The 14557-nt window shown below is 56.3% G+C and overlaps 1 protein-coding gene across 2 annotated transcripts in view; it reads right to left on the bottom strand.

Moving 5' to 3' along the window:
* LAMC3 (laminin subunit gamma 3) overlaps positions 1–14323 on the bottom strand; it is a 56104-nt gene extending 41781 nt beyond the window's left edge. For both annotated transcript variants that reach the window (XM_045082607.1, XM_045082608.1), the window contains exons 1-2: positions 13928–14323; positions 593–897 (exon numbers count right to left, since the gene is read on the bottom strand). In XM_045082607.1, coding sequence (XP_044938542.1) covers positions 593–897; positions 13928–14300 — 678 coding nt within the window. In that variant the 5' untranslated portion in view covers positions 14301–14323. The remainder of the gene's footprint in view (positions 1–592; positions 898–13927) is intronic.
* Between the last annotated feature and the right edge of the window lie 234 nt (positions 14324–14557).

Raw genomic sequence — 14557 nt, 5'->3', positions numbered from 1 at the left:
GAAAGCACCGCCTTACAGCAAAGAACCAGGAATCTACGATTCCCAAACTCAAGCTCTTTTCATGTTTCCCATGTTATCCTCATAACAGCCCTTGGGGGCATATGGGGCGGAAAACATTGTCGGTTCACAGAGAAAAGCAGCAAGGCCCTTGGGGGTTGTGCTAGAAAGTTCTAGAAAGAGCACCAGTGAGGATTCAGGACACCCAGGTTCTGGTCTGGGCCTTTCACCAACCAATGCGTGCCCCTGGCAAACCCCTTCTCCAGTCCAGGCCTCAGGGTCCCCACCCACATAAGGAAGGGTCAGCTGAGTTGGTGGCTGTCGCCAGGCTCCAAGGAGCCACAGGGCTCCACCACAGCAGGCAGGGGAAGGGACACTTCTGCTTGGCTGAGCAGGCTGTCCTCCATCTATCTCACTGGTGGCATCCACAACACGTGTAGACACCACAAAAGACTTTGGTTGTTTAAGATCTGAAAACTGTGGGATCCCATAGGACCCCGTGTCCTTCCACTCACAAATTTTCTGTGCTCTCCCAGGCCGGGGGACCACCCCCTGCAGCCCTGTCCCGACCCGCCAAGCCTGGCTCCTCTCTGACCTGCAACACGGGGCTCTCCTCGAAGTTGTAAGCGCTGGGCCGGCCCTCCAGCGTGGAGAAGGCTACGTTGCCGCCGCTCAGCGGGGAGATGTCACTGAACTCGGAGGTGCAGAAGGCCACGCGCTCGTCCTCCCCGGGGCGCAGGTACTGACCCTCGGGCCTGCCGTAGGTCTTCTGGCAGGAGGCACTGTAGTACTGGTAGGGCTCCCACGGGCCGCCAGCCTGGGTGCGCTTGTAGATGGCAAAGCTCTCAGGGCGACTGGTGTGGAACTTCAGCCTCACGTAGGTGATCTCGTAAGCCTTCCCTGCAGCAGGAAGACACGGACCCATTTTACAGAAGGGAAGGGAGAATCAGAGTCCTGGTACAGGGAATGGCAACGTTGTGTAAACTCTCTTGGGTGGGTCATTAGAGGCTGTCTGGAGCACTGTGAGTGGCGTGCCATGATCAATTAGCGATGCCTGTTGGGGCGACGGAACCGGGCAGACAGAATGATACTGGTGGACCTCCTGCCATCCCTGACCTAGGCCAACTTGCCTCCGTGCACAGGAATCTGAATGGTAACACCCCTGACAGGCAGCCAACCCTTTTTGCTCAAGCAACCAGTTGTTGCTACATCCTGAAGAAGCCTACTTTACCATTAGAAAGTTTATTTCTTTTACTAACCCCCAGCAAAGCCAACCGTTCCACCTGTGTCTTTAGGCTCATTCCTCCCCAGTGACTTCAGACTCCTGGGAGTCTGGAGAAACCCTGTTTCAACTCCCCCAAACCCTAATGCAACGCTTGCAGGACTCTCTAGTTTTCTGGGGTCCATTTAACTTCTCTCTTGGTCCAAATCTCTCAAGGGAATTCTGCCTCTGCTCGGCCCCACAGCCTCTTCTCCCAGCTTGGCGCTCAGGTCACTGCAATTCAGCTTCTCTGAGCTGCTGTGAAGCAACCTCACCAATAGCCCTCCTTGGCCACAGCCCGGGGCCTGGCCTTGCCTTACCTCCTGGACCACTGGCCATGCCCCTAGGCCTCCATGCAGCCCAGCCTCCTGGGTCACACTCCTGGGCTGCTCCTCGGCCCCGGGGCTCGTCCCCTTCCCGAGTGCCACCTCCTCCATCAGCTTTAGCCCTGCCCCCCTCTCTCACACTGCCCACACCAACATGGGGGCGCTTCTGGCTTTGGGCCCTGCCCTGCCCTCCTCTCCGCCCAGCTCCCTCCATCACATCCTGGGAGAACCACAACTATCCCGAACCTGACAATGAGGCAGAGCTGTGCTAGCAGCCCAGATGGGCAGGAGGACTGTGGGTGGGGGGCAGAGCGGGCTGGGAGGAGAGGGTCCCTACATCCTCATCGGCCTTAAGGGGGCCTCAGCGAGCAGCCTAAGAACAGAAGACGCAGCCCCGAGGTCCCCAGCCACAGTCTTCCTTACCCACTTCAGTCCTCTGATTAAACATCTCAGTCCTACGTAAGCACTAACACCATAAAACTCAGAAGGAAACACAGAAGCAGGTCTTTGTGACCTGGGCTGGAAAAGCCTTCCTACACGTGACCCCCAAAGCACACGTGACAGAAACAAAAACAGACACACTGGACCTCACTGAAGTAAAAAATTATGTGTTTCTAAACACACTATTGTTGGGGCGCCTGGGTGGCTCAGTGGGTTAAGCATCTGCCTTTGGATCAGGTCATGATCCCTGCATCCTGGGATCGAGCCCTGGTCGGGCTCCCTGCTCAGTGGGGAGTCTGCTTCTCCCTCTGCCCCTTGCCCTGCTCGTGCTCTCTCTCTCTCTCACGGTCAAATAAATAAATAAAATCTTGAAAAAAAAAAAAAAAGACACTATTGAGAAAACGAAAACCCACAGGATAGGAGATTTATAGCAAATTTATAGCTGAGAAGTGATGTACTGAGAATATAGAAACAATTCTTACAACTTGATAATAAAAAAGGCCACCCAATTAAAAAACAGGCAAAAGGGAAGCCTGGGTGGCTCAGTGGGTTCAGTGGCTGCCTTTGGCTCAGGTCATGATCCCAGCATCCTGGGATCGAGTCCCACATCGGGCCCTTGCTCATCAGGGAGCCTGCTTCTCCCTCTGCCTCTGCCTGTCTGCCTGTGCTCGCTCTCTCTCTCTCCCCCCTCTCTCTCTGACAACTAAATAAATAAAAATAAAATCTTAAAAAAAAATAAAAAACAGGCCAAGGATCTAAACGGACGTCTCTCCGAAGAAGACGCGCAAGTGGCCCAGAAGCCCACGAGGAGATGCCCAACACCGTCCGCCAGCAGGAGACGCAAACCTGAACCACAGGGGACACCACTTCTCTCCCCTAAGCCGCGTACAACCAAAAAGACATAAAAGTAAGTGCTGGTGAGGATGTGGAGAAGATGCAGCCCTCCCGCCCTGCCGCTGGGGAACAGCCAGGTGGTTCCTCGAGAGGCCGACACGGCACACCATGTGACGCAGCGGCTCCAGCCCCGAGCCTGTGCCCCAGTGAAGGCGAAATACATTTCCCTGCAAATGCACGTGGATGTTTGCAGTGGCATCACGCGGGATATCCCAAGAGTGGAAGCAACTCAAATGTTGGCCAACTGACCCGTGAATTAATAAATCGTGGTAAGTCATACAGCAGAACAGTGTTCTGTGATAAAAAAGGCATTCTTTTTTTTTTTTTTTAAGATTTTATTTATTTATTTGACAGAGAGAGACACAAGTAGGCAGAGAAGCAGGCAGAGAGAGAGGAGGAAGCAGGCTCCCCACCGAGCAGAGAGCCCAATGCGGGGCTCGATCCCAGGACCCTGAGATCATGATCTGAGCCGAAGGTAGAGGCTTAACCCACTGAGCCCCAGGAAGGGCCTTCTGATATACACCACCTCGTGGATATGCCCGGAAAACAGTATCGTAAACGGAAGAGGCTAATCACAAAAGACTACACATCGTATGATTCCACTTATCCTGGATGTTGAGACAGAGGGTAGGTGAGTGGTTGTCAGGGTCTTAGGGAGGAGCAGAGACTGAGGGGTGCTGCTAAGGGGTACAGGGTTTCTTTAGGGGGTGATGAAATGTCCCAAAGGCGACAGTGGGGGTGGGGATACAACTCTACGAACAGACAAAAACCCATCTTGACTTTAAATGGGTGGATTGGGGGGCACCTGGGTGGCTCAGTGGGTTAAAGCCTCTGCCTTCGGCTCAGGTCATGATCCCGGGATCCTGGAATCAAGCCCCGTATCAGGCTCCCTGCTGAGCAGGGAGTATGCTTCTCCCTCTCTCCCCCTGCTCGTGCTCTCTCTCCCTCACTCACTCTCAAATAAAATCTTAAAAAAAAAAAAAATATGGGTGGACTGTACAGCGAATTACAACTCCACAGTTATTTTATCTGTATTTAAAAATTGGACCTTTGGGCATCTGGGTGGCTCAGTGAGTTAAGCCTCAGCCTTCGGCTCAGGTCATGATCCCAGGGTCCTGGGATCGAGCCCCTCGTTGGGCTCTCTGCTCAGCCGGGAGCCTGCTTCCCCCTCTCTCTCTGCCTGCCTCTTTGCCTACTTGTGATCTCTGTCTGTCAAATAATTGAATAAAATCTTTTAAAAATAAAAATAAAGAAATTAAAAATTGGACCCCTCACCACCATTAGGATGGCCATGATTCAAGGCAAAAACCAACTATTAACAAGTGTTGGCAAGGACGTGGAAAAATGAAAACCTTGTGTATGGTTTGTGGGACTGTAAAATGGTGCATTCGCCATGAAAATGTTTGGCATTTCCTCGAAAAGTCAAAAAAGGAAGGGCCCCACAGTCCTGGAATTTGGGTATAAACCCCGCAGAAATGAAAGCACGACTTCGCAGATATCTGTACCCCCCTGTTCCCAGTGGAACTCTTCACAACAGCCGGAAGGCAGAAAGCAAACCCACGTGTCCATCAACGGATGATGGACAAACTGTGGCCTATCTGTAACGTGGAATAGCATTCAGCCCAACAGTATTCAGAAAAAGAAGGAAATCTGGACACCCATTACAACAGAGATGGACCCTGGGGACATTATGTGGAGTGAACTAAGCCAGTCACCGAAGCACAAATACCATGATCTCACTTACAGGCGCTTGTTAGGGTCACCGAGCTCGCACGATGGGGAGGTGAGCTGGCGGGGCCAGGAGCTGAGGGAGGGGGCCGGGGAGTCAGTGTTTAATAGGTACAGAGCTTCAGTTGAAGAGGGAAAAGCCCTGTGGGTAGGTGGGTGACGGTCACATGACGACACAAATGGTTAAGACGGTCAAGTTTTACTTTATGTGTATTTCACGCAAGGAAAGAAAAGCCGGGGACCCTATCTGTGTGCATCGGCCCTTTGGGAAGGCAGGTTGGCGGCATGATTGAAGAGCCAAGGAAGGATCTCTTACCTTAGGTAAAATCACCCCATTTCTGGGCATTCAAACAAGGGAAGGAGCCTACATGCGTGAAAACCAGCATCTGCGCGTTTTTTAGAATGGGCGGAAAATGGTAACCCTCAGAGTCCAAACAACAGTATAAATTCACGGGATGATCGAGGCCACAGAAACAGCCAGCAGTGAGCCTGGAACACACGGGCAAAGCTTCAGCCAGAATGGTGAAGAGAAAGACACAAGATCATATGGTCAGAATCGTCAGATTATAATTTAAAAATCCCCAAAGGATAGGCAGCAAAGGAGTTGGCGCGGCTGCCCTCTGGGCAGAGGGCTGTGAGTGACATTTCTTCCTTTTCAACTGTTCTCCGTTCTCCTAATTCTCTCTCACAAAGCTTGTTCTAATTTAAAAACTGGAGAAAACACATTTAAAAAAAAAAATTTTTTTTTTTGGAAAAGCAACCGCCTTGCCATGCTCTGTTTCAGATGTTTTTCAAAGTTCCGTTGCAGCTCAGCTTGGCACCAGAACGCCAAGCCCCCGACAAGAAAGCACGTGTCGGAAACTGACTCAGTGTCTAGGGGGCAGCCCGTGGCTGCTCGTGTTCCGAGGTCCGGGCTTTGGAACCGGGGTGGGCCTCACCCCAGATGTGCGTTCTCGAAAGCACGCTGGGTGGAGGAAGCTGTGGGTCCCACAGCCCAGACTCCTCCGTAAACATCAAGCAGCCAGACACCTCGCGGGCGGGGAGCTTGGAGCCACTTAAAAGGTAGCTGGCAGCTAGAAGCGTGATCGGAAAAAGGCAGTCACTGGGATTTCATGCAAAGAAGCAACATCACGCACTAGGAGACATCACGGCTTTTCCCCTTCCTTGCCAAACCAGGAGGTGAGAGAAGACACGGGAACATCACAGAGACTCGGCAGGGACTTTCTGTTATAAGAGTTAATTAGAAGGGCCAAGAAAACAACTTAATCCCAGCTTTGTGATGAAAAGGTTTCTGCCAAAGGCAACCCAAAGGCTGAGGAAGGAAGCAGCCCCCAGATCTTCTAAGCAGTGGACAAGAATTAAATTTGCAGCCTCAACCCATACCCTCACAAGCGCCAGGCGATGACAAGGCTTCAGGGTGATTAAAACAGGTGTGTTTCTACCAGAAAAAATGAGCCAAAATGTCATCCCCCATTGTTAACTGGGGACGATACTGCTTGGGAGTGCACAGATCTCAGCCCAATATGCTGTTCCCTCTGTCTGAATGCTGTTCCCTGTTCTCCTCACCTGTCTTCTATGTATCTCTCTGGCTTAGCCAACTGACCACATGCCTCAGCCTCAGCCCAGGGTGGAATGCCCTTTTTCCCACCTTTCCTGGGTGACGACTACACACCCCTAGTGCTATGGGTTTGCGTACCTCGTCAGAGCTCCCAGTTTCCCTGGGCTTCTTCATCTAGTTCTCTCCCACTAGTCCGTGACCCTCTTGGAACAGGGCATGGGACTCCTTAGAGCCGAGCAGTGCCCCCACACAGTAGGTACTCAATAAGTGCTTGCCATATGAGCAAGTAAAGACAAAGCATGATCTGTGCCTTCAAGGAGTTTATAACCCAGTGAGCGAGCTGAGACAGGCAGGTCTCACAGTGCTGCTGACACTGCAAGCCACGACCTCTGAATGTGTTTCTTCTAAAACAGCTGGCATTTAGTGAGCACCTACTATGTGCCAAGCACCATGCTAAGTGCTTTATTTATACCATATATCCCCCAACAATTAAATCGCTCTGCCTGTTTTAACAGCAAGGGGCCTGAGGCTGGGGTGGGAGATAGGAACTCACCCAATATCATGCAGCAAACAGCTGGGTCTCTGCTTGACAGCAGGCTCATCTGCCCCCAAAGTCACTGCCCTGAACGAGGCTACCCTCGGTCTAGGAATCTGTGGGTGCCCAGAGACAAGGGGCTGCCCAGGAAGGGGATGCTGGTACCCACAAAGACTGCGGAGGCCACGCAGATCCACACCAGGAGCACCAAGCATGTCCTCTCCAGCCAGCTGGGACAGAAAGCCCATCAGAGATGACACCAGGGCAGTCATAAAACCAAGCCAGCGCACATCCGGCACTGACCAAGCAGAATGAGTTCGGGACAGAGAGGCTTATTTTGGGAAAGTGGAAACAAAACAAAGCTCTCTAATCGGAGCCATCTGGGCAGCAATGGCCCGGGGTGGGGCTGGGGGTGGGCAGGGTGGGGAGCTGAGCTGGGAATGTGTGGGTGAAGCTGCCCTGCCCACTGGGGCATGAGAACCAGGTGGGGAGAGCTGCTCCCGGCCTATGGGGTAATCACTTGGCCCAATCACGGTCATTCACTGTTCCCGTCTTCCTCCCCCACCCCAGCTCTTGGCAGTTTAGGGCACAGCGGGGCCTGCGAGAGCTGGGAATTCCCACGAGCGCAACGCCAGACGCCACGAGAGCCCGGCAGACGGAGGGCCGGGGCCGTCCCAGTTCTCTCATGTTTGCACCAAGAGTCTACACCCTACATATGGATCAAGATTGTCAAGCGTGTTGTCTAGCCTGCGAAGAGCGAGCGGTTTCATCTGATTGATTATTGCCTAGGGCTTTGTGTTAAGAAGGATGCGGAGGTCTGATCGGAGATGTGGCTGAAATGTACCAACTACACGTTTGCAAAGGGAGGTGGCGGGGCATTCGGGGCCACTGCAATAAATCGGGGAACAGATGAGGGGCCGCGTGAAAATGATGGAGAGGAAGACATTCCAGAGAACAATCTGGTGATCTAGTGATCTGGTGATCCGGTGATCCGGTGAATGCTGAAGTCAAGGGAGGGAAGAATCACAGAAGGCACCCAAGTTTCTTGCTCTGGTGTGTGGCGAGATGGGAACATGATGCCTTTCCTTTTTTCTTTTAAATACGAACGAAATTTGCCACCTTAACCTTTTTTACATTTTTGGTTTTTTTGAGAGAGAGAGTTCGTGGGAGAGAGTTGGCTCCATGAGCAGGCTCCACGCAAAGCGTGGAGTCCAGTGCTGGGCTCGATCTCATGACCCTGAGACCAAGACCTGAGCCAAAAATCACGAGCTGGATGCTCAACCCATTGACCCAGCCAGGGGCCTCAAGTTTGTTTTCGTTTTTTTTTTTTTTTTTTTTTTAATTTAAGGAGCTCTACACCCAACATGGGGATCGAACTCAACCCCGAGATCAAGGGTCACAAGTTCTTCCGACAAAGCCACCCAGGCGCCCCCATCTAAACTATTTTTAAGTACACAGTTCATCGGGAGTAAACACACCCTCCCCGCCGTACGGTCCTCACCCCGATCTCCAGAATTCGTCTTCCCAAACCGAGAGTCCTCTCCCCGCGAGCGACTTCCCACTCCCCACCCTGGCACTCACCATAGACGTAGGCTGTTCTAGGGGCCTCCTGCGAGCGAAATCACCCAGCACGTGTCCTTCTCCGCGTAATGCCCTCTGGGCTCGCCCACCCCTTTGCAGCGGGTGTCAGAACCTCCTCCTCCCCCAGGCTGTGCAACATCCCGTCAGGTGTGAGCACCACGTTTCCCATCGTTATTCGCAGGTTAGCAAACAGCTGGATCGCTTCGGCTCTGGCTGCTGTGACTACGGCTGCCTTTACCTTTGGACCCGAGGTTTGAGGCCCATGTGACATCCCACAGCTGACATGCAGGAGGTTGTCAAATGACCCGATCGAGGGCTCCAGTGGGAGACTGGGAGAGAGGTGCTGGGGGAGTCCTGAATGTCGACCAGGATTCCAATAGGCACAGCGGAGCGCTCGTGTGGGCAGGGCTGGCACGGGATGACGGCGAGCAGGGGAAGACAGGGGAGAGGTGGCTGGAGCGGGGCAGGACCAGGAGGAGGGTGGGGAGCCCCATGAAGGCCACAGCTTAGGCATTGGGGATGCATCTGGAACGCTGCCTGCACTCACGCCCTCGCTGCCTGGTCCCCAGCGAGGGACCGTGGTGTGGGTGTGGCCGGGACACGCTGGGGTTCACGTCCAGCGCCACACTTACCTGCTCTTTGGCCCCTTGGACAAAATACCTAACTTCCTGGGGGTTTAACTGGGCCAGGGACGTGAAGGCAGTGCCTTATCTTCCTTTCCTTTTTTACGGCCTTGCAGAATGGGCATAGTATCGGGGCTTATGGAGGAGATGCCTGCAAAGGGCTCGGAACGATTCTACGCAGGCGGCACGCACGCGGCTAAATGCTGGCTGCCCTTCCGTTCATTACACGGCCAGCGTTTCGCGAGCACCCCTGCGCAGGGGGCCTGTGCTGAGCGCTGTGGCGCAGCTGTGCAAACAGGCTTTCCTTCTGCATCTCAGAGCTAGGGCTCGACACAAACAAACCTAAACCCCAGTGTAGCACGACCTGCTGTGACGGAGTAAGGCCGGGGGGCTGCCCGGAGGAGGGCGCCTCTAAGCTGAGCAGGGCAGACAGTGGCTTGTCCACAGCTGCATCCCAAAGGCCTGGCCCAGGGCCTAACACACGGTAGGTGCTCAACTGAGCTCTGGGATTTCTCTCTCCTGTCAGTCCTGGGTCGGTCCTGAGCAGCCCAGACAAGGGTGAGGCGGCCGGGACCAGCTGGACGCAGGGGCTGCGGGGAACGGCAGCTTCTGTGAGTGGACGCACACCAAGGCTGTTGCCTTGACCCTTGGTCTGTGTAGAGCCCAGCGTTCCCGCCAGAACCTCCAGGGAGAAGGGAAGGAGGACGCGGCCCCCAGCCCCGGCTCCAGCCAACGCAAACACGGCCGCCCACGGGACAGGAAGCCGCCATGCAGCCGAAGCTCTAGAGACCTAGCGGTTTCGGGGCTCTGCAGCGGCCAGCAGGGTCCTCGTGATGTCCAGCCCCCACCCAGGCCAGGCCCCTCTGTCTCCTTGTCCCCTCTGCTCCCGCCATCCAGTCTCCTGGCGGCCCCGGGCTGTCCCCTTGACCTGAAAGATCCTTTGCTCCTTTGGCAGCCCGCTACCCTAGAGATCTCAGGAAGGCCTGCTAACCATGTGTGTTCCCAGGGCATAAATCCTCATTCCCGTCATCCTGGGCTTACCCCGTCTCCTGGCAGACTGTGCCCCTAGGCCAGCAGGGCTGAGGCTCAGCTCAGGCTTTGGGCAGCCAGCTGAACAAAGGCACAGAGAAGGCCTGCACATGGCAGGCAGATCTGAGCCTGGGGAGGGGCCAGTCAAGAGCCCACCTGCCTTCCCCCTGCATCTATCTCCTCTCGGGGCTCAGTGCGCACCTGCTTGGGTTTTCCTGTCACTTCAGGAGCTTCTTAGAAATCCAAGGAAGTTTTCAAGTGAGAAAGGAGTTTCTCTCCACCCTCTCCAAAAGCCAAGGCGCAGACCAGCCTAACTCATACGGGACCCCGGGGTGTGCCAAGTACTGGCTGCGTGACCCCGGACAGCTGACCTTACTTTCAGAACCTCAGTTTCCCTGCATGTAGAAGAACTCGGGCTGGGCTGCGGTTCCGAGCACTAGGTGGGAACCCACAGAACTGTGTCTCTCATTCCCGATGACCAAGCACCTCCCCCAGCTTGCCTGCTTTCCAGGGCCTCCGTGGAGGGTGAGGAGCCGCCAGACCCCGCTGCTGCCTTTCATCCCAGACAGGAAGGCTCAGCTTGGCGACTCCGGGATTTGGAACAGATGTCTGCGAGATCACAGGGGGCTGGGAAAGCAGTGACCTCCATCCCGGAGCTGACCAGCCGCCTCTCCCTCCCCGGCCCCTCTCCCCGCTCCTTCAGAGGCCCCAGGCCAGAGCCAGCCACCCATCCTCCCCTCCCACGAGCCCCCAAGGAGTGGGGGACCTGCAGAGGAGCCAGCAGAAGTGCCCTGAGGACCAGGGGGAGAGGACGGGGGCCTCCGCTGGGAACACCCTGACGACAACCCCAGACCTCCTCTGCCCCCGGTATTATGCAATCCACAGCTCAGCAAGGAGCAAACCGAAGCTGAATGGAACCCAAGATGGGCTCAGTCTGGGGTGGCTATGGGTCTCTGGGACCCCCAGTACAGAAAGAGGACCCAGGGTCAGGACATCTTTTGGAAGCCAGCTCGGCGAGCGTTTCCTAATCCCTGGGTTGAGGCCACCCTCGGGGAAGCTCAGCCCTGAGTTGTTCTCAGCAGAGTGGCCTTGGCCACACACAAGGACTGTCACAGCTCCTGTAAGCACGTGGCCAACCTGAACTCATGGAGCCTGCACGATGACCAGGGGGAGGTGGCCGGTCTCAGCCCTATTTCACAGGGGAGGACACGGAGGCACCAAGAGACGGAAGCACTCGCCCAGCAAGTGGCTGAGCCCTGCCTGCGTCCTAAGTTCATTTTGTGATATCTACTCCACTCTGTCCCCAGAGCAGGCCAACGAGATCCCAGGCTGGGACCAGATGCACAGGACCGAGGAGGGGACACTGCCATCCATTCATTCGGGCTTCCTTTCTCCACCCGTGTGAACATTCTGGAGCCCCTCCTATCCGCCTGGTGCCGCACCCGGTGACGGAAAGAACACAGGGTCAGGGCGAGGTGTGTGTGTTTGTGAATATGCATGTGTTTGAGTGTGACTATATCCGTGTGTGAGAGTTTGAGTGAATGAGCAAGTGAGTATGTGTGGGTGTGTGAGTGTGAGGGTGAATGTGTGACTGAGCAAATGCAAGTGAATGTGTGTGTGAATGGAGGGGTGAGTGTACAGGTATGTGTGTGAGCATGTGGGTGAGTAAATGTGTGCATCTAAGTCGACGTGTGACGGTGAGTGTGTGGACACGAGTGTGGGTATGGGCACGTGAGTGGATGTGAGTGTGAGTAGGTGTGTGGGGATGAGTATGAGTACACACGCGTGAATGTGTGCCCGTGAAGGAGTGGATGTGTGAGTGTCGAGGAGTGTGTGCACATGAATGTCGAGTACATGTGTGCAAGTGTATGAGTGTGAGTAGATGTGTGTGATATGGATAAGTGTGTGGATGGGCACAAGTGCGAATCGATGAACGTGAATGTGTGTGCACGTGTGAGTGTGACTACATGTATGTGGATAAGCATGTGAGTGAGTGTGAGTGAGCACACGAGTGTGCATAGATGTGTGCAGGTGAGTGAGTGGGAACAGATGTGTGTGGCTGAGCATGAGTGTGAGCCGATGTGTACAGACAAGCATATGAGGGTGCACAGATGTATGTGATGAGCACATAAGTGTGAGAAGATGTACGTGTGTGAGTGTGCATAGATGTGTGTGGATGAGCAGACGTAGATAGCAGCAGTGTGAGTAGATGTATGTGAGTTTGTCTGAGTGTGGCTGAGCGTATAAGTGTGAGTAGATGTGTGTGGGTGCGAGCGTGAAGTTCCCTGTGGCTAAGTGTCCCAGGCAGAGCTCAGCAAGGTCACCCGGCCAGGCAACCCAGCCAAGCGGCCGCTTGCGAACGCTCAGCTAAGGGGAGCTGCCCCCAAACCCCACCCCAAGATGCTTCCTGCCCCCCCCTTTGTCTGAGCGGGGACAGAGCCTCTTGCCCACCCCTGGCTCCACTGACACAGGCAACACACCAGCCAGGCCCCCACCCTCTGTCATGGAACAGCGTCTTCCCCCACAGCCCCCACCCTGTCCCAGATTCCTTCTCCAATGGTCTTGGGGTTCTGCCAGCCCTGTCCAGCCAGCTCCCCCAGACTCCCTCCCCACGCTGGTTTCCTGTCACCCGCTGGGCAGAGACCCCGCCCCATCTAGCAGTCCAGACAAGCCAGTGACAGTGACAGTGAAAGCCCGGGGAGCTGCGCTGCTTGGGGGTGATAGCGCACAACTGGCCTGCTCTGCTGAGGGGCCCAGTGTCCCCACCCCCACCTCACTTCAATGTCATCTCCCAGTCCTCCCTGAAGCGCTGTCACCCAGGGTTGGAAGAGCCGATTCCATGGCTGGGTGGAGCTCGACCTTGGATATCCATGATTGCTTCTTTCCAGTCATTTAGCAGCTGTGTGCCTTTGGGCAAGACACTTAACCTCTCTGAGCCTCAATTTTCTCATCTGAAAACTGGGCATATGGTCCCATAACCCCTAACCCAAACTGCTTAGCTGTGGATGTGTTTTGGAATTCAGAATTGTTCAGGGTTTAGAGAGACGATGTAGTCCTTATACTACGGCTTGTGTGAACACCCCCAGCTGGGTTTGCTCCCCCCCAGGCTGTACTTAAATGAGATTTCAGTAGCAAAAACGTATGAATATTCATTCTAACTAGGATAAACAAGGTCTATAAATAGCCTTGGGTCGGATTTAGCAGCCAAAACGAATTACAAAAACACTTGAATTTTCAAAGTTTGGGGAGATTTCAAACCCACAGACAAGGGAGTGCCAACGCGTGGACACCCCCCCCCCCAAAAGGGGCTGCAGGCAATAGATAAGATGTGGAGTTCAGGGCCTGGCACGTCTTGGGGCCCAGGGAGTACCTGGACCGGGCTGGACTCGAAGGGGAAGGGGATACTCCCATTTCCAAACGGGAGTGAAGGGCTGGGTCCAGACTCCAGATGCTGAGCCAGAGGGAAGGGAGGGGCGGGAGGGGCAGGACGGCCTGGCCGTCAAGCCCAGTCACCCAACAGCAAGCTTCGCTCCTGCTCAGGGGCTAAGCCTTCCCGGAGGTGAAGCCTTGTCTCCTAGCCCCAAGAACACACCCAGCACTGCCCACAGCCCCAGGGATTCATGAGCCCCCAGAGCCCCCACGATTAAGAGCTCCTGCCCCAGAGGGCGGACTAGTGCACCCCCGGTGAGTCCCCCCTTGTCCCCCACAAGGCTCTGAGTCTAGGAGGCAGCAACCCCTTTGCAGCGCACGACCCTCAATCCAGACCCACAGCTCTGTAAAGGGCTCCGGGGAGGCTTCCCGCCCCTGCCCGCCCCCACGGGGCCACCCACCCGCCCTCCCTTCCCGTTACCCGGGAAGGCGGGCAGCGGGCACGGGCCGCGTCGGGTCTGCCGCCAAGCCCGGGCGCGCGGCGCCCCCCGACGGGCTGCGGTCCGGGGACGCGGCGGCGCTTACCCAGGCGGAGGGTGAGGTTGACCGAGGTGGGGTATTGCACGCCGAAGGCCATGGACGGGCTCTGCCACCAGGTGCTGTCGTCCTGGCTGTGGAAGTCGGTGAGGTAGGCGGCGTCGTGGCGGCGCCGGGGGTCGGCGGCGTCGCAGCGCTGGCACTGCGCCCCCGCGCCCGGCGCGCCCACGTGCGGGCAGAAGTCCTCGGGCGGGCGGCCGCACGTGTGCGAGGCCTCGGCGCGCCGGCCGAACGCCGCGTTCTCGAACACCGGCAGGCAGCGCTGCGGCCGCCCCGCGTCGTCGTAGCACGCGCCCATGCCCGCGCCCGCCGCCCGCGGCGCCAGCAGCGCCAGACCCAGCAGGAGCCCCGCCGCCGCCATGGCCCCCGGGCACCGACGCCCGCGCGCGCCCCGCTCTGCCCCGGCCGGCTGCGCCGCGGTGGGCGCCCACCCGCCTCCCTCCGCCCCTCCTCCGGGGGGCGGGGCCGGGGCCGGGCCGGGGCGGGGTGAGGGGCGGGGCGGGGCGGGCGGGGCCCCCACCTCGCGGCCGCGCGGTCCCTGGGCGCTCACCCCCACCTGCTGGACGTGCCCGGGAGTGCCCCAGCTGCCCCGGGGCCCTGCGGCGAGAGCCCGCCGCC

Source organism: Mustela putorius, unplaced genomic scaffold (assembly GCF_011764305.1).
Source record: "Mustela putorius furo isolate JIRA1106 unplaced genomic scaffold, ASM1176430v1.1 tig00000596_pilon_pilon_pilon, whole genome shotgun sequence".
NCBI lineage: Eukaryota > Metazoa > Chordata > Mammalia > Carnivora > Mustelidae > Mustela > Mustela putorius.
Note: the sequence above shows the minus strand (reverse complement) of the source record. Positions and strands in the feature narration are given on the sequence as shown.